This window comes from Osmerus eperlanus, chromosome 4, assembly GCF_963692335.1.
Source record: "Osmerus eperlanus chromosome 4, fOsmEpe2.1, whole genome shotgun sequence".
Classification (NCBI taxonomy): Eukaryota; Metazoa; Chordata; class Actinopteri; order Osmeriformes; family Osmeridae; genus Osmerus; species Osmerus eperlanus.
Window position 1 is genome coordinate 18,323,343 of NC_085021.1, and position 24,155 is coordinate 18,347,497.

General features: G+C 48.8%; 1 protein-coding gene across 1 annotated transcript; it reads right to left on the reverse strand.

The window, feature by feature from the left end:
* Window positions 1–318: 318 nt before the first annotated feature.
* Window positions 319–17,261, reverse strand: LOC134019570 (plexin A3-like). The gene is made up of 4 exons (XM_062460533.1): window positions 17,084–17,261; window positions 10,155–11,461; window positions 8,556–8,738; window positions 319–384 (listed from the first exon to the last, which is right to left on the reverse strand). The coding sequence occupies exons 2-4, from the start codon at window positions 11,358–11,360 to the stop codon at window positions 319–321; spliced, it is 1,455 nt and encodes a 484-aa protein (XP_062316517.1). The 5' UTR covers window positions 11,361–11,461; window positions 17,084–17,261.
* Between the last annotated feature and the right edge of the window lie 6,894 nt (window positions 17,262–24,155).

A 24,155-nucleotide genomic window follows, 5' to 3' on the forward strand; every position in this document is an offset into this window, starting at 1 on the left:
GCTGTGTTTGTCATTGTGTTGTGGTATCCAGGACTCATGCTCTATCCGTGTCACTGCATCACATCTAAAAGCAATTTCAGGACATGTCACCCATAGCCTGCCCCCCCCCCTCGTCCCCCCATCCCTCTTCTATATCCCTCGCATCACTGCCCCATTCAGTCGGAAGAGAAATATCCTTCCCTCCTCCTCTCCTCATCTTCTCTCCCGGTCCTCTCCTCATCTTTCCTTTCCCCTGCCCTCCCACTCTCACGGTTGCGTTCATGTTCGTTTTTTCTTCTTCTGACATCATGGTGTGTAGATCGAAGGAGGCTCACAGACTCAGGCCCCCTGGCCTCCACAGTCCTCCCAGTCCAGCCCCACAACCCCCTGGGTCTGATGCCTCACCTTCTCACGGGAGCAGAGGAGGGGAGTAGAGCCAGGGGAGCTCCCAGTCTCCAGATCCTGGAGGGGGTCCAGCTGTTGGGACTGTGGCAATGGGGACTGCTCTGGACCAACCACAGGGCTGAGCCACTCCCTACAGTGGAGCCTGGAATAGACTACCGCCAAGGAAAGCCTGCTATTATATCAGGACTTGAAAAAGCTGCTCTTAACAGCAGCTTGTCTAAGAGATAGGCCTCCAGTTCTCTCCCACTCTCTCTTTCGGTCTCTATCTTCTCATTCTCTTTCTATCCTCTCTCTATTTCTTCCTAGACCTAAATGGCAATCAGAGCGGCTCCAGCTCCCCCCAAACGCAGCCGCCCCCCCCCCCCCCCACACACACACACACACACACACACAGCCAGTGTACGGTAGAAGTGTCTAACTATTGAGGAATGTTGATGTCTTTACAGAATCAGCAGGTATGAACGTCAGCCTGTCTCTTCATCAATCTGGTGTCCCTCTATCCCTCTTTCCATTTCTCTCTCTCTCCCCTTCTCTCCCTCCCTCTCTCTCTCCCTCTCTCCTCCCCTCTGATCATCAGCTCTTCTCAAACAGAGAGACACAGAAAGGCAGACTGACGAGCAGACAGGCAGAGACAGACAGGCAGAGAGAGGTGAAAGAGTCCAGTGTGTGTGTGTGTGTGAAGCAGAATGTTTGTTGTGAGTGCTGGAGTATCACGCAGGTCACACACACAAACACAGAGCTGCTCTTTGTGCGTCTCCTTATTCAATAAGTCTTTCCTAATAAACCCATGTGATGAGGGACAAATCAACGAGGAAATTTCAGGAGGAGATACCCCTCCATTTCCCAATTTACCCAACAGACGCTTCATTGAAGGTGCAGGGGAGGTCCAGTCTTAATCAGTCCACTGGAAAGTTTCACACACAGGCACACATATATGCAAACACACACACATTTTAGGGAACAATATACCAACACAAAAGCAGGATGCTAGCTGATCATTCCAGTTGTTAACCCTTGTGTTATCTTCGGGTCATTCTGACCCATCAGTCATTGTGACCCACCTTCGTATTGCGACAGATTTACCGCATACAAAGACAAAGTGAAGCATATTCTTTTAACCGTTGGGCTGTCTCAGACCCCCCACATTGCAAAGGTTAAAAGAAAATTATTTTAATTTGTTTTTGTATTGGGTAAAATCGGGTAAACACAACGGTGGTTCGTTATGAACCTTTGGGTCATGTGACCCGAAGGCAGCACGAGGGTTAAAGACCTAAGAAATGTCAGTGATACTTATTAGGCTGACGGCAGTAGGCCATCTACAAATATGTGTCTGTGTGTGTGAGAGAGAGAGAGAGAGAGAGGCTCTTCTACAGAGAATCTCCATTAGACTTCAATCACGCTTCACTCATTTGTCAAAATATGACGTCTTAGCTTGTGACCTTCATGAATGACAGACAGAAAAGAGAGAGTTCGAGTGGAAGAGGTAGAAATATACCGTTTAAGACGGTCAGCATTACTGGTAATGGCATAACTACTGCTCTCCCTCCTTCCTTCCAGAGACGCCAGAGGGTTGTAGGTCCATCAGATTGACAGGCCGTGAGATGGTACGTCTACCAAGCTGTGTGTGCTCACATTTTGGACTGTGTGTGTGTGTGTGGTGTGGTACACTGAAACCTGCTCTAACCGAAAATGACATCATTTTCTAGAGGAAGCCTTGGTAAATGGTTGTGCTCATGAGGGAGTACATATCTACCAACACACACACATAACCCCCCCCCCCAACACACACACATTAACCCAACGCACACACACACACATAACCCCCCCCCCACACACACACATAACCCCCAAGCACACACACATACCCCCCCACACACACACACAAACACACACATACCCCCCCCACACACACACACATACCCCCCCCCCACACACACACAAACACACACATAACCCCCCCACACACACACACAAACACACACATAACCCCCCCAACACACAGGTGCTTAAGAGCTGCCCCTAAACACCTAACCTTTACGACTGTGGCAGCAGCGACTTTACATGAAGTTACGAGGCCTGCCATCCCATAATGACAGGAAGCACTCAGGGGTGGTGGTGGTGGTGGTGGTGGGGGGGGGGGGGGGTGGCAGACTGGGAAGGCTGCCCAACCAGGTCTAATACCAACGCCCACACACACGCACACAGGTAGACAGATCAGAAAGGTAAACTGATTATCATTGACGTTGAGAGAGAGGTCGAGGTAAGTAGCAGCCAAAGACAACAGCAGCAGCCAGCGGTATCATGTCTGAGGGCACTCCTCTTGGCAGGGGAGAAACCAACTCTTATTTTAAGGCAGGCTTTTTTCATCACGGTGCTCAACACTTCGTGTTGCAATTACATGGACTGTTGTGGTAGCGCACACACAAACACAACACTTTTCTATAACTAAACGGCTGTGTCACACAAGGGTTTTCGTTGCAGGCGGAAGACAGAGAGTGGTATTTGTTCCTTCTGTAGGGGAAACATCTATATCAGTAGAGCTGTGTGTGTGTGTGTGAGTGTGTGTGTGTGTGTGTGTGTGTGTGTGGCTACATCTGGAGAGATGGCTCAGTTGTGGATGGAGAAATATACATCTGGAAGCTATTCCTAACCACACACACACACAAAGTTTAACTGCCTACTGTTTTAACTGTATTTTCTCCCTTCCTCACCTCCAGGTGCCCTTGCCCGCCTTTACACCCCCCCCCTCTCTTCTACTGTCACACTGGAGAACAGCTCACTCAGAGTAGAGTATAAAAGAGTCAAGTACAATACAGTAGAGTAGAATAGAATAGAGTACTTTAGGGTAAAATATAGTGGAGCATAGTAAAGAACAGCCGAGCAGAGGTGAGTTGAAGGCCAGTTGCCCACTGAGCCATCGAAAGTGGCTTCATGTATAATATAGGCTCATATACACACTCACACACACACACTGCACACACACACACCCACACACACACGCTATACACAATCAGTAAGCAGTTCATGGAGAACAAAAGCCCGTCTCCCCAGACACAACATCACTCAGCCGTGTTCTGTAACGGCAGGATTTATGGCAAACAGATTTGCCCATGATCAGACCTTCCGAGGGCCGGCCTGCTCATAAATCTAGCCCCTGGCTCGCCGCGAGGCCTGTCCGGCCCCTCCTGATTTATACAGCTGAATTAGCCCTGATGGCTATTAGAGGGCTGATGCCAGTCTGGATGCAAAGGAGAGGAGAACAGAATGGAAGGGATAGGAGAGGAACAACACGATGATAAAAGTACATAAAAAAACACCTACACACATAACCAACCCATTTCCACATCGAAGGCAGTAGTCTGACATGAGAACAAGTTCTACACTACATTACACAAATACAGAGCAGAAATTCTCCATCCCTCTCTCATCTTTCTCTCTCTATCTCTCACACACACACAGGCCTGAGTCATAGACTGTGACCCCATGGGCCTAGTTCTTTCCCAGTGTTATAATAATACAGAGGGTGGACACCCTACACACACACACACACATACAGGCTTTGCAGGAAGTGATGCAATCAGCAGATCATTCAGATGACTCTCCATTTCTGACATGTCAATACTCCAGTTACAGAGATCTGATTGGGTAACAGCTGTCTGGCTGACTGTGGACGTGGCGGAATTCTTTCCAATAATAATTAATTGAATTACCCAGAATTCCCTAAACAAAGACGCAGCTGGCTGTTACCTCAACAACAGCACAGGTGCTGAATCCAATCAATCGTACGCAATCACCGTTAGTTCATAATCATCATAAGATTAAGGCTCGCCTTGTCTTCATTTCAGTCGTCTTATAGTCATGTCTGAATCCGTCTGAACACACCAGATCAACAACTTGAGTACACTGAGTTGCACTTCATGATGGCCCTTATCCATTCCTCCGTGATCACAGATCGTCATTGTGATTGGCTGGTGGTTGCTCTCCCCTCACAATGTCATTGCGCCCTGGTAAGGGCGATTGGTGGGCAGGGGGAGGACGGGGACAGGAAGCAGTGGGGGCTCCTGGGTGATTTCCGGCCTGGTCTGGCAGGCGGCGCGAGCCCCTCTGTTCTCACGCCAAAAAAAACAGGCCTCAGGGAGAGAGGAGATACGCTGTAGTTAGCCTGCCTCCTCCAGCGCTGTGCTGGCCTGCCACTGGAGCAGGTAGCGCTACAACACACACATGTACACAAAAACACCAGCTATCGGCCTTAGCATCGCACCACAGTTAAGTACCACAACCAGCTAGCAGCTAGCTAGCCAAGCTCTGAGAGCTAGATAACAAAACAGTAACAAATAAAGATAGGGTTGTTGTAGAGAAGGACATTTACATTTAGCAGACGCTCTTATCCACAGCGACTTACAGTAAGTACAGGGACATTCCCCCCGAGGCAAGTAGGGTGAAGTGCCTTGCCCCAGGACACAACAACATTTTGCATGGCCAGGAATCGAACCAGCAACCATCTGATTAACAACCTGATTCCCTAACCGCTCAGCCATCTGACCCCCATGGACATGATGCAACCCGACAACTAAAACACAGGCTTGTGCTTGTCAGAGCTGCTTTGATGCAACCTCATTTTAACTGTAGGCTGAGGTGTTTTATTTTGTGTGAGAGAAAATTACTAGCGGGGATACAACATTATGGAAATGGAGTAACTAAGGAGTTTGGATTGCAAAGCCCCGGCTGGCACAGTCTGCTTAAGCGGCAGCGTCCATGTATTGATATGAATCCAGTTCCATCTGCTTACGCAACGAGAAGATGATGCAGTCGATAACCCACGTCCCCCTCGGATCGTGTGTTGGTTAAATAATGCAAATTAAGTTTTAAACTTGCGCTTTCAATCCACAATGATCTGCATGTTAGGACAGTAATGTGGAGGAGTGGATGGTCACAGCAGTTTAATGGTCACTCAGGCTCGGGGAGACCGAGAGGGGAAAGAGAAACAGGGGGAGACGGAGAGGCAGACAAAGGGGGAAAACCAGAGATTAGCATAAACATCTTTATGCTACATTATCTTGTCTGATAATGGCGGTATTAAGATAGCGGGTGTCTCAGCAGTGGGAGCTGTGACTCTGATGTGGGTATGTGGGCTCGGCCCCCGCGACCCTGCTATTACTCCAGCCAGCAGGACGGAGACAGGGGCGGGGACATGTATCAACATGGGCTCGTAAATAAAGGGTATCGAAAACACAACAACAGAGAGGGAGAGATGAAGAGGGAGCGAGAGAGAGAGGGACAGAGAAGGAGAAATCGAGGGAGAGAGGAGAAGGAGAGGGAGAGACGACACTCCCAGGACCAGCTAGCAGCTAGGAGGCATTCTTCAGAGGCACTGCCTCCACTACGCATGCCAGCCATGTTTTTTTAGACAGACCATTTGTTTAACATGCTTGTTAGCATGAACCTCTATAGGCTTAAGAGTGCAATAGTTATTAGTCACTATTGGGATATTTACACTAGGATAATACCTCTATTTGTCTCTGTCTTTATTTCTTTCCCTCCCTACTACCCTCTTTTTTCTTTCTCTTTCTCTCTCCATACAGTAGATTGCTGGCTGGGAGCTGCAGTATTAACTCATTTCTGATCCAGTGAATTATAATGACCCTGTCTCCAGAAGCCCGCTACGTCTGCTCTGCTTGCCGGCCGGCCGGCCCACTATCTAATTGAATATCTGGAATATGAGATATGCCTTGACGACCGCAGCCCCAGTCTGCAGAGAGGAAGCCGGCCCAGTCGACACATCACTGGTCCACCCTGCCCGGAGACCAGGCCTGCTCCAACACAGGCATTCACACAGAAAAAAAAACAATTACGGCAACATTTAGGCGTCTATTATTTTCTTTTTTGTTCCCTTGCTTTCCACTCCACCCTCTGTCTCCTTTTTCCTCCCTCTCTCTCCCTTACTCTCTTACTCTCCCTCTACCGCTCTCTCTCCCTCTCTCCCTCTCTCTCTCTCTCTCTCTCTCTCTCTCTCTCTCTCTCTCTCTCTCTCTCTCTCTCTCTCTCTCTCTCAGTATGATGTAAGTCACAACCAACAGACCAAATGAGTCTATGCTACTTCATATATGACACCACAAACACACTCTGCTACCCCTGCCACTATAATGGTCAACACTCAGGGTGCTGTATGGACAATGTGTGTGTGTGCATCTATGTTTGGAGCTGCACTGAGCAGCACAGAGGGGTTGGTAGGTTTATCAAGACACCAACCATGGGCTACTCTGTTATTGTTACCATGGTAAACAGAGGGTCGAGACAGAGTTATGGTGTGTCGTAAGTTTAAGAAAACATAGCAGTGTGTGTGTGTGTGTGTTGTCAAACCTATGTATTCTAGCTTGTTGATGGTAGACTCAGGAAGAATGTCCCTAAGGGGCCTTTGTAAAGTTTACATTAAAAGCACTAAGCTGTGTGGTGATGTATTCACAGTGGTGACAGCAAACAGCACACATGCCACCTGATCACAGTAAGGCTGGAACAGTTAAATTGGTTGGGTGGGCGAAAAGTACTGTCTGCATTCGCATGTCTGCGGAGCTGTGTAATGCTACATTCTCATTGCTAGGTAACTAACAGAACATAGGGGAATCTCCTTAAGCAGTCATGTTCTCACTCATTCACTTCCTCCAGCTTGCCTCCCTCCCTCCCTCACTCACACACTCGCTCACTCAGTCATTTCGTCATGTCATTACAGGGTTTCCCGCAGCACTTTTCAGTTAAGGCGGCCGCCTAAGCAACACTCCTGCCGCCTTAACTACGGAGTCAAAAACAATCTAATAAAAATACCGGTCTGACAGCAAACCCCACCCTACCACCTTAACTAACACATTTTCTGCGGGAAACATGCGGGAAATGTTTGAAGATGTCTAGGTTCTGGTCTGATGTTCCCTGCGCTACATAGCTTCATACAGCTCAATGTTGCCTGTTAGTTACGAAAGCACAAAATTCAATTCATTATCAGCTTTAAATGCGTTACTGAGGAGGGCAGTAAGTTGCTGTTTCTGTGTTTTTTCAAAGGGCTCTGTTTCTCTGCCAGATAGGGGCTTGGGCCAGAGATTCATATGGCTATTTATTTATCAGAATGTTTTTAACCTTTGCTTTAGAACTCCATTAATCTCGCGAGCAGAACCGTCTGGAAATAGCCGCCAGGCCTTCCTGAGAAAACAACACATGCCATATTCTTTTCTTTGAGAATATGAGAACTACAGGAGAAAAGTCCTAAAATAACCATAAATGCCTTCTGCAGTTTAATGATGCCGTGCTGACATGGTCTTTACACACCTCCTCATTGACGTGGAGTTGGAACCGTGTTTCCAGAGAACCAGTGAGTGCTGATCAGCCAGCCCTCCCACTGCACCAGCTCTGTGTGACTCATCACTGCTTCTCCCCGGTTCTACATGACTGGGTCACAGCCTGGGGAGAAACCCAGCTGGGCTGAACCCAGATAAGAGGAACCTGGGAGGAACCCATAAAACCACCAGGAGAACCACCCAGGAGGAACTCAGCTAAATATAGAGACTCTGGCCTCTACCGCCAACTCAGGTCATGGCCTAAACAACAAGGTACAAAAAACAACAACTCCTAACAACTCCGAACAAATAATCGTCATCGATTTTTCATTAGCGTTCCTAATAAAAGAACCCTATGGCGTTCCATCACATTGCTAGCAAACTCAGGCAGAACAGAAACACAGCCCTCCGATCCCCCATTGCCAAGCAACACCGGGACAAGAAATGTTTAATCACAGTGAATTATAAAGGCCATGTAAATGGCTGGGTGAGAAAAGCCTTTTTGTAGTATGACACCAGAGTCTCTGTGAATCTCACCCTGTCAGCCTCCATGCTCTACACGTCTTCTGACTAGATAACAACATTTAGCAGTCATCAGGGGTAGCAGTTTAACAGAGCAGTGTTGGACTGGAATAGGCTGCTGCTGCATTCACACAGATAGGCTAGTACCTTTGCCTGTATTCTACTGTGGTTTCATGAGGTCAAGTGAAAACCAACAGTTGGTGTGGAGTCATCAACGTCAAGTCCGGTTCAAACCGGCTCAAGACAAAGAGATAGGAACCAATCTGGGCCCACCCAGACCAGCACCAGCACAGCCCGGTTTCATGGGAGGTCAAATGTTTCTCTTACCTTCTTCAAATGTCCGCTCCTGGTACCCACAAACACCACAGTGTGGTCTCCGTACGTGTAGGCCGCCACGGCCCCCATGCCGTCGATGCGGTCGTCGTACAGGGGGGTCCCCTCGATGACCCGCAGCCCCCCCAGGGGCTGGTTCAACACCAGGCCACAGAAGTCATCTCCAATCTGCTGGGGCTGGAGACAGAGGGAGGACACGGAGATCAGATTAGATCAGAGGCTTGACAGCCCCCACTCAAGAGACACAGTGAGACGAGGAGAGAGATCAGGGACCAGACAACAGGACACTGTGTCCAGCCGGTGGAACCTGAAACAAACTTCTCTGCCGGCCAGTCTGTCAGAAAGAGCCGGTGAGGTATGGGATGGGGGGCGGACCTTGTTGTTGAGAGTTTATGAAGGATGAATATATCACTGGGGCCTGGTCTGCAGCCAGGTAGCCTGGCAGCCAGCATCCCAGCAGGCAGCCTGTCATTACCTGATCCAGGAGCGCTAGCAGCCTGCTGCCTTAGCCTATCAGGGAGTGAGGCAGGAGCAGGGCTAATGACAGCCGTGAGGCAGCCTATAATCACAGAGAGGTCTGTTCCCCCTACACCAGCCATGCTGATGATGCTGATAATAATAACAGCTAACTCCTCCTTCAACAGAGTCCTATATACACACACACACACACACAAACACACACATACACGTACACACACGTACACACACGTACACACACACACTCCCCTCCCTTGACTGGATACTAATGGCTCTCAATCATAACAATAACAACACCCCCGGCCCCCGCTTAACAACATCCCACCAAGCTAGGCTATATCCAGGTCATCTGCTAACGCTGGCTCGACCTTCCCCCTCCCCATCTGCCCCCTGCCCTCTCTGTGATGGGGGGGTGGGAAGCGGGGGGTGTTGCTATGGTTATTCACAGTCGTCGAGGCACAGGGAACACCTATTTGATGCCTCGAAATCTGGCGTTATGTCGATGCTATTTCAGTCCAGAAAAGAACTAGAAGGAGGATGGCCATGGTTGAGGCAACCACCACAAGAGGAAAACCAACAACAGTCTATCTTGTTATTGGGAAGATTTAGTATCTGGTCCCTGTGAATGTATTCAGCTGTGGCCTGGAAATACAGACAGCACAGAGTAAGGCTAGAAGAAGCAGTCTCATTAAACAGCTGAGATTTTGTTCCCAGAGAGAGCATTGTAGCGAACACTGTACAAGCATCTTATGAATACCCAGTAGTTTAAACACTGTACTACTTCTAATGTTTGTAGCCTGGGGTGGAGGGGCAGACTAATAAAAGATACATGATCATCCATCTCATGCTACAGTAATCACTACAATCACTTCCTGACACTCTCTGGTAGATGAGGAAACCATGCATAGTGTTTTAGCAACCATTTATGTTTTAAGATGCTGTAAATCGCTTGACTAATGTATGTCAAAATCAGTTTTGTGTCCCTGTCTGGTGGGCTGTTAAGACCAGCCAGACAACCAGGCAGCCAGCCAGACAACCAGGCAGCCAGCCAGACAACCAGGCAGTCAGCCAGACAACCAGACAACCAGGCAGGCAGCCAGGGGTGATGCTACTGACCGTGTGGATGCAGGGCAGCTCCTTGTTGAGCAGCCAGGGCAGGGACAGTTTGCCGTCTCCTTTGTAGCAGGACTTGATCCTCTCCCTCATGGCCAGGTTGATCTGGTGCAGCGTGAACAGACAGAGAACCGTCTCCCTGGGAGGGTTGGCCCGGTTCTTCTGACCCTGGGAGAACACCACAAACAGGACGTCCTCTTCCTCCGACAGGCCCAGGGCTTGGGCCAGGTGCCGGCCCGGTTTCTGCTTGTAGGCCGACTGGACCAGCCGGTACTCCACCCCGTCCTTAGTGCAGCCCAGAGGGAACTCCACGTAGGAGTAGAACTCTGTGTCGTTGGAGCACATGCGGACAATCTTGGAGGTGAAGAACTTCTCTCCGCTGGTGTCGGTCTGGGTGAGCTGCGTGTCCAGCTGCAGAGTGAGGAAGTACACGTAGGTCCTGCTGGAGAAGCCGTACACGTAGTAGATGTCGAAGGCCGGGTAGAGGGACAGCGTGTCCGACGGGATCTTGATCTGAGAGGAGACGAACTCGTCCTGGTAGACCAGGCTGAACATGGACACGCTCTCCTCGTCGAGGACCAGCTTGCGGCTCGACAGCGTGGGGAAGTACTCGGACTTGCCGTCGATGGCCGCCCCGATGAAGAGGCGGCTCCCTTCCTTCCTCTTCTTCTTCTTGTCTCCCCCGCCGCGCTCGTCCTCTTCCCCCACCACCACGCCGGCCATGCCGTCGGCCTCGCGCGCCCCGGACAGGTAGTGCTCCTTGCGGTGGTGCGGCTCGCCCAGCTTGAACAGGTCTTCCAGACGCAGGAACTGGCACACGCCCTGCCAGATGGAGCCGCACGCCACCAGCCGGTTCCCTGCGTAGTCCACCAGCAGCAGCTTGTTGACGTTGTCGGACGGGTCCAGGCGGTGGGTGCAGGCGCGGACGCTGGGCGGGGGGTAGCAGTGGGCGTTGTCTTCCACCGGTCCGGTGGTGTGGGAGCGCAGCTCCGTCAGATTGGCCGAAAGCTTGAAAACGTGGTTGATCGCGCCCACGAACACCTCGCCGGTCCTCCGGTGCACGGTCAGGTGGGTCAGGCTGGTGTCCGACACCCGATAGGTGTTCATCTCAGGCGGGGGCGGGGCCGGCGCCGGGACGGTGGGAAACGCGTGATTGGTTGAGGAGGAGAGGAACAGGAAAGACGTCAGCAGGAGCCATGTGGGGGTCATGGTGGAGAGTGTTTGGTGTGGGGGGTGGAGGGGGAGGGGTCAGAGCTCGTCACGAGAGCTTATTGCAGTCCTGTTTCAGTCTCAGTTTCCGTGGTTCATGTCTGAAATTTGTTTTTTTAAAAGGGGAGGGGGGAAAAGAGAACATTTTATTTGTGTTGGATTATGCAGTCGTAAAGCACTGTCAACACTTTAAGGTTTCATAGCATAGCACTATGCAGAAAAATGGTACAAAAAGCACATTATGTGCCATGCCCCCAACCTCCCACCCTCCCTTTACAGATAATCTAGAGTCTCTTTACTACACCCCCCCCCCACACACACACACCCACACACACCCACACACACACACAGCCAGCAGGGTTACAGGGCTGATACCAATACCACAGACAGGCAAGGCCTCAGATCAAGCTGCTGTCAGAGAGCAATAACTTATCTCCTGTCATCTCCACAATACAAACATACACATTGATGTTCAGACATTATGAGAGGAGGCTGTATCTGAATGAGACCAGTTGACTGCTGATTTATCTGCTTATCACCATCACACCCTCGTTTATCCACAGGATATGGGTTCAATAGGTCAACCCCATACTCCTCCCCCCCTTCATCTCCCTCTCTCCCCCACTCCTCTGACCAGAGCGGGGTGTATGAAAGACACTGTTGTGGCAGGGTTATGGCCCTGCGGGGGCAGGGTTAGGGTAGGGCAGTGTGTCAGCCTGTGTGTGTGTGTGTGTGTGTTGAGAGGAAGAAGAACAGTCCCTTGTTGTGGTTATCTGATAGTGCTGAGTATCTGCTACTCAGAGTGACACCAGGAGTTCTACCTATCTATCTAGACTGGTGACTATGTCCTTCTAGCAGACAACTCACCCCTCACTGTGAGTCAAGATGGCCCAGTCAGAGTGAGAACACACACACACAACACAGCCCCTCCCATCGTTTTAGAATCGCTTAGTTTTCACTTAGTGTTCATTCCTTCCTCATCCAGGTGAGTCTGGCTGAGATTGAGTTCTCTCTCTCTCTCTTTGAAGGGAGCCCAGAGTATCAGACAGGCTCCAATCGAAGTGTTTCATAACTCGTTCTGCTGTTTTTCAGTACGTGACAGATGTCTCTCTCCTGTGACAGCACAATAGGGAGAATAAAATGGCAGTGCAGCGCTTCTCCAGTAAATGGATGACCTCTGATCCCACTCCTCTGTGGCACACAGACAGAGAGGCAGAGAGGGCCAGACGAACACAGACAGGCTGACTGACAGAATCTGAGACAGACAGAAAGACAGAACCAGAGGTTCTCACAGGCAGACCGAGAGTCTCGTAGAAGGAGAAACAGAGAATGGGAGAGAGAGAGAGAGAGAGAGAGAGAGAGAGAGAGAGAGAGAGAGAGAGAGAGAGAGACAGAGTACCCTTCCTCGCACGGCCCTGGTCGTACAATGTAGCATTGTACTGCGTTTCCTTCTTTCTCCGGGGGTGGGGTGAAGGTGGGAGGCGTAGTAGAAAGGGGAGTCCACACTCCTTTCCTAGGCAGACCACTTCAGGCTATTTAGACCAGCAAAAAGCCGAGAGGGTCACAGAAAGGCTCAGAACAACACAGGAATAGCCAGGAGCAGAACTCAGATGGTGGTGAAACCTTCTACCGGGCACACCCTCTGGAGCAGGCCTAGGAGAAGCTCAATATGGTGCTACAGCTCACAGTACGAATGAGTACACACACTCAGGACCCACGCACACAACCAGCATACACACACGACCAAGACACACACACACACACCCGACCAATACGCACTCACAGCCGACGCATGCTTGATGCACACACACACACACACACATTCAACTAACAACTGTAAATGGCATGTGAAACCTCAGCAGGGAAATCAGAGCACCCTGCCAGGAGGACGGCCCCAATAATTACAGCTTTTACAGGCTCAAGTTCTTTTAATAATTTTTACTGTAGAGAGGGTGTGTGTATGTGTGTGTAAGGATGTGTGTGGGAGCGTGTTCGTGTGTGTGGGGATATGCATGTGGGAGCATGTTGGGGTTTTGCATATGTGTGTGTGTGTGTGTGTCTGCTGGAGCAGTAGCTATGAGACAGAATGCAGCTCATTTGACAGTGATTATGTTCAGTTGAAGACAGTCTTGTTTGGAAGGTAGCCTGTGGGGTTGGGATGCCATATGAACCGTGTAATAGACCAGCTATTATCTCCCAGACATTAACTACAAATCAGCCTGGGTCATGACATCTAAATGCCACCATGTAAACAACAATATTACTGTGGTCACATTCTAATATTGGCCTAGTACATCAAACCAATGAACAAGCACATTCAGATTCTGCCTCATGTAGCTAGCGTGTTGCTACTCACCCAACATTGTGACTCTGGTTCATCAAGGTTGTAAAGTATTGGGGTGAGGGGTGGGGGGTGAGGTGAGGAGGGTCTGCTCAAATTCTGAAGTAAGAGGAGAGAAGTAATCAGGCCAATCACTCTTTCACCTGCTCAAGGACTCTGGAAACACCCCCTCTTCTCTCCGACTCTTTTCCCTCTCCACCACTCCAGTAAAACGCATCAACAGTCCTCGGTTACTAGTGAGAATATATGGGTGTAGAATTCAAGGCAGTACAGAAGGCAAAAACATGGCAGTATAAAGAGCAGCGTCAAAGAAAAACAGCAGAATGCTCCTTTATTCCCACATAAAATAAAAACCTACTCAACTTAATTACCATGCAATTACTTATCTACTCTCAAACTGCAGCAATCACAGCACTTTTGCACAGATAAGACTGGGCTGATGTGAGGTGTGAATGTTTCCTTAACATGTCACGTAGCATGAAGAGAATGTTTTCAGTCTGTCACGCCTGCTCCTTGGCCCAATATCACAGGTATGGTTTTGAAATATCCGGCCTATCATTTCGGGTTAGTTTAAAAGACTCCACCCCGGAAATAGCCTGGTATTTGCTGCTCTTTACCAAGGTGTATATTACTGTCCACCCTGAATCAGGCCTGCAGATTTGGGGCAGCTCTGAATTGAGAGGGAGTTTAAGTCAGGAAACTGCCTTCCTCCTCTCCTGCTTGAGGTAAGCTTATATCTAAGCCAGTATGACAGGACAGGTGGAAACCTGTGCTCCTCTTCATAGCTGACACACATTTGTTCGGGCCAGGTGAGATAAGGGATCTTTCTGAAGGAAGGGTGTGTTTCTTTGAGGAGTATTCGATCCTGGCTGACCACATTGGTGTAACTATCCACACATTTCCCTGCACTGACAAGGGAACTGAGGGTCACCTGATTGTTTCCTCAGTCTGTTATTGTGATGGTGTTCAACTTCCTGTGGGAGGCCAGGGTCAGCTGATGCCCTGGAACATACAGGAACTACCACAGCAAGATACCCTGACCCTGTGTTACCCCACCACTGCCCTCTGTCAATACACACTAGTTACCTTGTTACCACATGTCAATATTCACACTATTAGCCCTAGTCAATAATATCAACCCCGACTCACCCACATAGGGGAAACCAGACCAGGATATGTTTTTTGTTGTCAGTTGTTTAGTGATGTTTGGCGTATGGAACACCATTAACAGATAAGATTAGCCTGTTTTATGGTGGAAAGAAGAAGTCCAGTTTGTGTTGCGATGTAACGATGACTGGTGGAAAGACATGGCTTCATCAGTATCAAAACCAAAATATAAAAATCATAAAAAAGGAAAAATCAGAGGCATGGTGTGAATGTGATCAATTAAAGAAGGGACAGTGAAAAGAGAGGGAGGTAGGGAAAGAGAATAGAGAGAAAGAGAAGAAATGAACAGGCTTCTGGAAGAAAAGACATAACCAGCAGATCTAATTAGAGATAGCAGCTAGGTCTGTTACCTCAGACCAGACTAAACGACAGCGGAGAGGATGACATAAACCTGAGGAACTGCTTTAAGACAGGAGCCATTGCTCACTGATGATTACCCGTGTCTGTGACTCTAGTCCAGAGATCTGTGTTGAGTGACTCTGTCGGACCAAAGAGGGTACTTAGTCTAGACCTCGTCACAGGCTGATGATGTCATGATGAGACCACAGTGCCTGGCCATGAATGTTTGATTAGTGCTCCCTCACAAACCCCAGGATAGCAGTCTCTCAGACATGCCTAGATCCAGAATTGCATAGTATTTATGCCCACAGTGTCCCTGCCTGCCTGTGCCTGATAGAGCAAAGCCTGTTCTGAAGGTTTGAGGATGTAGGACTGTTTTAGTCATTACAGCAGGGTAGTTACAGTGGTCACCTCAAATTTAAATCAACCAAAACAAAGACGGTCAGGATGAGCAGCGTGGGGTCACTCTGTATAGCTCTATTGGCATTTTGAAAGGCTTGTTGATTGTGGGAAAAGTGCTATATTCTCAACAACTACTTTGACTACACAACATGACAAACCGTGGATGCAGCCTGAGAACTGACGCCGCTCTCAGACCCATTCATCACTAACGGACAGTGGAAAAGGGCAAGTCTGTCTCTGCATTCTTAATCTACGATCACAGCGATCTGGATTAGTCGGCTGTAATGCTGCTGGCTGCGGCCGATAAAAAGACACCCATCCAGCCATACAAGACAGACAGCAGCTAGACACGACAAGCGACGACTGTTTGTGCAAATGTTATTGTGGGGCGGCCCGTGTGTTGACCCGCTGATAATTACAACTTTCTACTACCCTGTGATTTAAACATCCTTGTCGTCAACAAAGACCAACATCTTTACTGTTGAGGGGACACACAATCACAGCATGATACGCTCTCTCTCTAACACAAACCCATCAACGTTCCATAGGGACTACATTACAGATTTCCAATGCCCAGGTCGGGCTACGTGATCAGAAAATTACATTATGAAGAAATCTATGGTTTTGGTCATTGAAAGGGATATGCCGGTCAATAAATGTGTCCATTCAAGAAAGATAGGCAACATTTTTGTCAAATGAAACCTTTTCTAATTTTCCTAAAAACATCTGCGCTGTAAACAGATGTGTGAGATTTCCAAGCAAGGTTGTGGATTGTGGAAACGGAGGCGCGGATTCGAATACACCCTGATCGCGTACCAAAGCCTCGTCAAATTCTGGCGTCCTGCTTGACGGGCATTTGTTGTAGCATATCCACATAATAAACATGCCCGTTACATTAGTAAGCAAATATCTACCATGCTAAACGTTGTTTATCAACCTGTCGGAAAGAAATCAGCTCTCTAGGAAAAAACGTTCTCCGCCTTGAATGTAGCCTACACATGGAGGGCAATTAACGTGTTGTTTGCGAAATAACAAAACACATTAAATGGACGAAAGAAGCCACAATCATTCCACGATGGTATATCCACAAAACAAGAATTTTGCTACCGAATGTGTTTATTCTTTCGAAAAAATGTGTTTTTAACGCCCCCTTTGTTCTGAATGGAGCGGCAGCTACCCTTCCATCACATACACACGGGGTAGGCTGCCTAAGCGCACCCGTCCACCGAAACATTTTACGCACCCTTCCATCACAATATAAAATGGACTATGCGACAAGACTCACAATTGAAACAATACATTCCCAACTGTATGCATATTGGGTATTTAGACAGCTACGACTATGTGTTGTTGCTGGCTAGAGTCGCAGAAGAACGGCAGCATGTCCCACCGTATCAGACGCTGCAGCCCCCCACAGCATCGTGAGGGTCGTAGCTAGCTATCGAGCCCGGGATCGTGAACGGACTGAACCTACCTGTGTTTAAAGTGCAACAGTTATCCTCTTCTACGTTATCGCCAGGTCTTGTGATACACATGTAAATCTTTGACAATAGACTATGTGTGAAATTCTACTAAATAAACTAACAGGCAAGGCATTCACGGCTTCAGTTGCATGGCAGTCTTTCTCTCCAGCTAGCTACCCATTGGGAACGGTGCTCTTGCTTTCTTCTGGAGCTGGGGGGGCTTGAGTAACTATCGCTTTATGGAATGTACCACTCTGAAACGGGGGTTCCCACTCACAACCGGCCGCTGAAACACGGAATATGTCAATTAAATATGCATATATTACCTTTTAATTCGATACGGCGAGTGTCCAGATATACAATGATGTTTACACTAACTTTGTGAGTCTATTTAAGGGGCTAATATGCAGGGCAGCATTTAGGCATGTGCTCCAAACTTCCCTGAAATGATCATTGGAACCGCCTCGCCCTTAATCGAGAATATTTCTACCAAACCCAGATGTTGGAGAAAACGCCGTACGTATTTCAAGGCGGACGGACATGTCCTCAGTCAAACAGAAATTAGTTAATTGTTTTTATAACATAAAACAGGAATCGGTGAAATATGACTTTCAATAAACGCATGAGTCAGAACCGTTGTAAAGTTTAATAAAATGTCTTTGCATTTCAGAGAAGAACAAAAATCAGAGGAAATCCTATAATAGGTTTTCTTAACGTCTAAGAGAGATGTTTATTTCAAAATGTAAAAGAAAAGGCAGGACACCTGTTACTGTACTGCTGTGACCCGGATTTACATCTGCCCTCATCTTAATAGCTGTGGTCACAATGTAGTCCATCCCTCTTCTCTGTCTGCCCCCTCCCTTCTCCTCAAACCCTCTGCCTCTGTAATTGTGCATGTGTCTAATTAAAGCCAGTTGGGGGGGGGGGGGGGGTCAACCCTCCCCTCCTGTGTTCCTGGCCACAGGCTGCCCACAGTAAAGACGCAGAGGCAGATAGTTGGACGTGAGAGGAGGGTGGAGAGAGGGAAATGGATGGAAGAGCAGGGAAAAGCAATGGAGGACTGGAAGACATAGACTGAGGAAAAAGACTGAGAGGACAGAGATGAGCAACACGAAGGGAGGAGAAGAAGGGGAGGGAAGATGGAGAAACAGCGGAGGACGGGAGTATAAAGCACTTTGAGTGCAAGAAAGGCGCATTACAAATAACATGTATTATTATTGTTATTACAAAAGGGAGGAAGAGAGGGTGGCAAGAGGGAGGAAAGAACAAATGTGATGGAGGGAATCACAAGCCCAGTATTTTCCTGCTCCACTCTTCACTCTTCTGATTCTGATTCTGATTCTGATTCATGCCTCCAGACAGCTCTCAGTCAGCATCCCTCTTCATGCTCCACTCCTTCCACCACCACAGTGCTGGAGTCAGGCGCATGTCACAAGTGTGCTTCCAACTGCTGACCTTCCTCATGGCCATTTATAACAGCACCAGAGACAAAAAGAGGAATTGACCCAGTCACCAGAGTGTTTCAAAAACGCAAGTAAAAAAAACAAAGGGCAAGTCTTCTTATCACATGTGTGTTGTACAAATCCAGTACGTGATGCGTTTAACATGCCCCTTCCCTCCTGTCCTGTAATAATCATTCATCATCTGGTTGGGCTTGTGGGTGGAGCCTGTCCATTCCGATGATGTCAGGTCCTCTCAGGAAGAATCCTTATTAACTAGATTGCATTCATTATTAGACTGAAGCCATTCTGCAAGACCAGCAGCTTCAAATGCAGGGGCTAGTCCCCTGTGGCCCTGCCCTGCCTGATGGCTGCATGTCTGCCTCTGGAGTTGGAGCTGGGGCTGGGGTGGAGGCTAGGACTATGGCTAGAGCTGGCAGTGAAGCTGGGGCTGGGGTGGAGGCTAGGACTAGGGCTAGAGCTGGCAGTGAAGCTGGGGCTGGGGTGGAGGATAGGACTAGGGCTAGAGCTGGTAGTGAAGCTGGGGCTGGGGTGGAGGCTAGGACTAGGGCTAGAGCTGGCAGTGAAGCTGGGGCTGGGGTGGAGGCTAGGACTAGGGCTAGAGCTGGCAGTGAAGCTGGGGCTGGGGTGGAGGCTAGGACTAGGGCTAGAGCTGGCAGTGAAGCTGGGGCTGGGGTGGAGGATAGGACTAGGGCTAGAGCTGGTAGTGAAGCTGGGGCTGGGGTGGAGGCTAGGACTAGGGCTAGAGCTGGTAGTGAAGCTGGGGCTGGGGTGGAGGCTAGGACTAGGGCTAGAGCTGGTAGTGAAGCTGGGGCTGGGGTGGAGGATAGGACTAGGGCTAGAGCTGGCAGTGAAGCTGGGGCTGGGGTGGAGGCTAGGACTAGGTTCTGTGTGAATTAGTGAAACCCAAAGACCTATTCTAAGTGCTACTCACAGATAGACTGTTATATTGGGGAACCTCTGACTGCCTCAGTTAAACCTGCCTCATTAACCTCAATATGAATAAATGATTCGAAGAGTCATTAATTCTTCAGCTCCAGCTCTGAGAAGACGATTGATATGTACTGTTTCTAAGAGGGCTGCCGGCAACTTCTTTCTGTTAACCCCACATACTTAGATCTGTATTCTCTGCAGTACAGTTCCAGGCCTATACTATACATGCTTCAAAATTGTTTGTTCAGAAACATTTTTTAAGTTCTTTAGCAAAGTTAGGTGTTTACATTTAACAAAAGTACTTTCGTAACTCATAGACAACTGACTGGTAAGCTGCGATCCAACTATGGAAGGTCTTCAGAGGCAAGAGATTTAGAGGCTGCTTCCAGGGCTTTGAGAAGCACACCATGCAGTGGAAGTCTAGGTCTGGGTAAAAGGGTTCACACTCAACTCCGCCAAACAATGAGTCACAGAGGGAGAACACCACTGCCCCCTAGTGGCAATGACAGTCAGATATGAAGGTAATACTCTTGGTCACAGTGTGCTGTTCAATCAAAGTCCTTTTTCCAGGAGTCTACTAGGTGCTCAAAGATCAGTTAATTCATCATTCATCAGTAGACTTTAGAGCACTGAGTGGTCAGTACAATACTTACAATTCCATGTAAGACAAATAAGTTGTTGTGAGACCTTGCCTACTGTAGACTGTCTTGCTTTAAACGTCTGAAGCGCCTGCAGAATAACACACATACACACGCATACAAGTACAGATGCATATGCGCGCACACACAATCACGCACACAACTTGAGAAAACGACTCAATGGATGGAAGCTACGTGTAAATTTATGTCCATTCCCATTTAATTAGCTTAAGTCACCATAAAACCGTCTTGAGCACGCATGACAATGGTCCAGTGTGCTGGCCTGCTGGCTGCTGGCTGCTAGGCCTAGTCCTTAAGCTGGCTCACCCACGAGGGCTGCTGTTGCTGCATGGGGCAGCCCCGGCCCCACAGACCCCCCCGTCCCCCGTCCCTCCCAGCCCCCCAGGCCCCGGGAGTCTCCACAGCCTCTAGAGCCCCACATCTGGGGCCTATAAGCCCACTGCAGCTGTTTGTGAAATCATGTGTGTAGTTTAGAGGGTAGCGACCACAGAGCAGCACACCCTCCTTCCTCCTCTCCTCCCCCCTAACCACAGAGAGACAGACACAAGGAGGCTGGGGGGGGGGTGGAGAAAGAAAGAGGGAGTGAGGGGAGAGAGAAAGAAAGAGAGAGAGAGGGAGGGTGGGGGAAGAGAGAGAGGGGAGAGAGAGTGATAGAGAGCAGTGGAAGGAGGAAGCTGTTGCAGCTCGCCTGCCTCTTCTAACAGGCCTGGTTACTTAGAAGCAGACTGCTGGCCTGCTTGTATCATCTGAGAGGCTGTGTATTTTTAGGCTCTTTCATCCTGTGGTTTACATGCTCTCTGACTCCACACGGTTCTGTTTGTTTGCTCGAGTTCATGACGGAAAACAACCAAATCCTAAACTCTTAAAAACTCAGACATGAGAAAACACTTGCCGCAATAAATACAGAAAGTGTTACGAGATTCTGCAGCAGCGCCTCAATGCTCTGTGTTTCTGACGTTTTTATTGAACTACAGTTTACAGTTTCCATTGTATTTTCTTTTTTTTGACCTCATTGCAGAAAAAAATGAGGAGAACTTCAAAAGGGGAGCTGAAACAGTTGCTTAGCAACAACTCTTTGTGTGTTGGGTGCTGGGGATGGTGGAGCCGGTGGTGTGCTCCATAGGGAAAAAGCTGCTCCACTCTTCACGCTAAACACTGCACCGATACCCCGCAAACTGCCCCTGCCCCCGCCTGCCAGACTGGCATGACACTGCCCCTGGCAATGTGCTGAGGGAAAATCAGAACCACGGGTGCCAAAGATCATCTCGAACCAGCACGATCTCACCACAGCGAGACAGGAGGGATGCTACTAAATATCAGGCTGTTAGTCACTGGCTCACATTTTCCTTGATTTAGGATGATACATTGAGACACTGCTTAGCAACGGTATAGCGGATAACTCAGACAACGGATAACTCTTTGTTTCAAAATATTGTAAGAAAGAAAAATATTGATATACCGTAGCCTGTTATACCTAGCCTGAATAGCACATTCTCTTAGTCCAACCATAGGTTCTCAAGACTAGGATTTGAATCTGCATAGAACTGCCCTACCATACCCAGCTCCAGGGTAGGGTGCAGTAAAGGGTTGGTAGAAATGGCATGTTTTAAAGATTATAAATGAGTCATGATTCAGGCAGAGAAGGTCCATGGTCTTCAGGAGCCATGGAGCAAACCCAACCGGCTCTAGCTCAACAGTAGTTGAGCTAGAGAGCTCTCATCCTGGGGGGAAGTGAGCTAACCGCTTGTCCTAGTGTTAAATATTTTGGGTGATGCACAAGTTTAGACAGCTGTTGTTCTCCTCAGGCTACTCCTCCAACTCCTCCTGCCCATCCTCCCTCTCCCTTCCTCCCTCTCCACTCCTCCATCTCCTCTCCTCTCCCCCTCTCCTCTCCTCCTCCTCTGATTCAGAGTGTTGCGTTCCTGTGGTCTTCTCTCCTCTGAGTCATTCTGCCAACACTAGACCTGGGGCTGCTGCTGTGATCCACCCAGCACACACACACACATACCTAATCAGACAGACACAAACACACGCATCCACACCCACACCATACCCCACAACTCCCCACACCCACCAGTGCCACGCAGCAGACCCTGTCTCTACCCTGTGCTATCTCTCCCCCCAACTCGTAGCCAGTAGCCAGGACAGAGCTGCACTTAGTGGTTGAAGAGAGAGTGTGAGTGACAGACGAAAGAGAATGTGTATCGGTACTTGTCTGTGTGCACGTTTGCGTGTGTCTGTGTGGAAGAGCGGTGTGTGTAGGCTTGTGTGACGCGCAGTGTCAGAGGGAGTTTTTAATCAGCTGTAACCACAGGTCCAGCCTGAACTCCCAGCATCCTTAGCAGTAATCATGATACACTCCCAGACTAAAGACTTAAAAACAGACACACACACACAAGACTATACAGACACAGATCTATACTTTCAGTTTGTATTGCTAGTTCAGAGAAGACAGTAGACTGCTACTGGTTGAAATCTCTGAGCAAATCCTACAGTAAGTCCTACAGCAAGTCATAAAATACAAAAAGGTCCTTCAGCAGTCTACAGTCGGTACTACATTAAGTCCTACTGCAAGTCCCATAGTACAGCAAGTCCTACTGCAGGTCACTACAGGGATCCAGTGTCAGACAGAGGCCTTCATTACAGCTTGTAAACTTCTGCCTCACTTCACCAGAATTCAACTACTATTTGCCTGCCAGGGCTTTCATTCAACCCCCCTCGTCATCTCCTCCAACTCTCTTCCCCTCTCTTTTTGTCTCTTTTTATCTCTTACTCCCCATTACCCCCTCTCCCCAATTCCCTCTTGTCTGCCTCTTTCTTTGTTACCCTCTCTTGACTCTCTCTCTCTCTCCCTCTCCCTCTCCCTCTCCCTCTCCCTCTCCCTCTCTCCCTCTCCCTCTCCCTCTCCCTCTCCCTCTCCCTCTCCCTCTCCCTCTCCCTCTCCCTCTCCCTCTCTCTCTCTCTCTCTCTCTCTCTCTCTCTCTCTCTCTCTCTCTCTCTCTCTCTCTCTCTCTCTCTCTCTCTCTCTCTCTCTCTCTCTCTCTCTCTCTCTCTCTCTCTCTCTGTACTTGTCATAAGTCCAATCCACTCCTTCTCATCCATCGGCCTCCTCTTTCCTTGTGTATCGCCCTCCCTCCCTCGCTCTCCATCTTCCCTCTCCCTCCACTTCATGCCTACTTCCTCCACTCCACCTCTTTCTTCTCCTCCCCTGCCCTCCTCTCACACCTCTATTCCTCCTCTCCCCTGCTCCTCTCCATCTCTCCTCTCCGCCTCTCAGAACCTTGCATCCAGCCCCAGCTCTATTCAGTCTCTGCCAGCAACACCTCGGCACAAAGGCCAAAGCCTGTGTCACACACATGCACGTACGCACACACACACACACATTCAAAAAAACACTGGGTGCAAAAGGATGAATATGATTTGTCTTTTTTCGAACCTTGAATATTCAGACACTGAGTCCTTTCATATTAATTTCATGGATTTGTTTAATTGGTGTCTGACAAACATACTTACATGTCTCTCATTCAAAGGCTGCTTGTGTGGAACAGAATGAACAGAACTGCAGTAGTCAGATGGGCTTCAAGATGTGATGGTTTTACATGGTTCAATCCATAGTCCTATGGATTAGATTGATCAAGATCAATATTGACATGTCTATCCTAACACGTTTCCTCATTCTGCTGCTGAAACAGGATAGCCACACACACACACACACACACATTAGTGTGGTGTGGTCGGGTTGTAAAAGCTAGGATGGAATCAGCCCTTTTACAGGAAGATAAGGATTGATGGGAGAGATGGATTTTTCGAGGGAAGGTTTTATTAGAGCAGTGACTAATACACCACACTGCCAAATAAAATGGTATTGTGTGTGCAAGCTGAGGGGTTGCCATGGTAGAGCTGTAGGCCTGGGTTTAGAAGCCATGGCAGAAGGTCATTAGATTCTGGTTTCACATTAGCATGTGCTGAATAGGATCAGCCCTCCAGCCGGGCATGGACCCCACACCCCACTGGCCCTGCCAGCTAGAGAA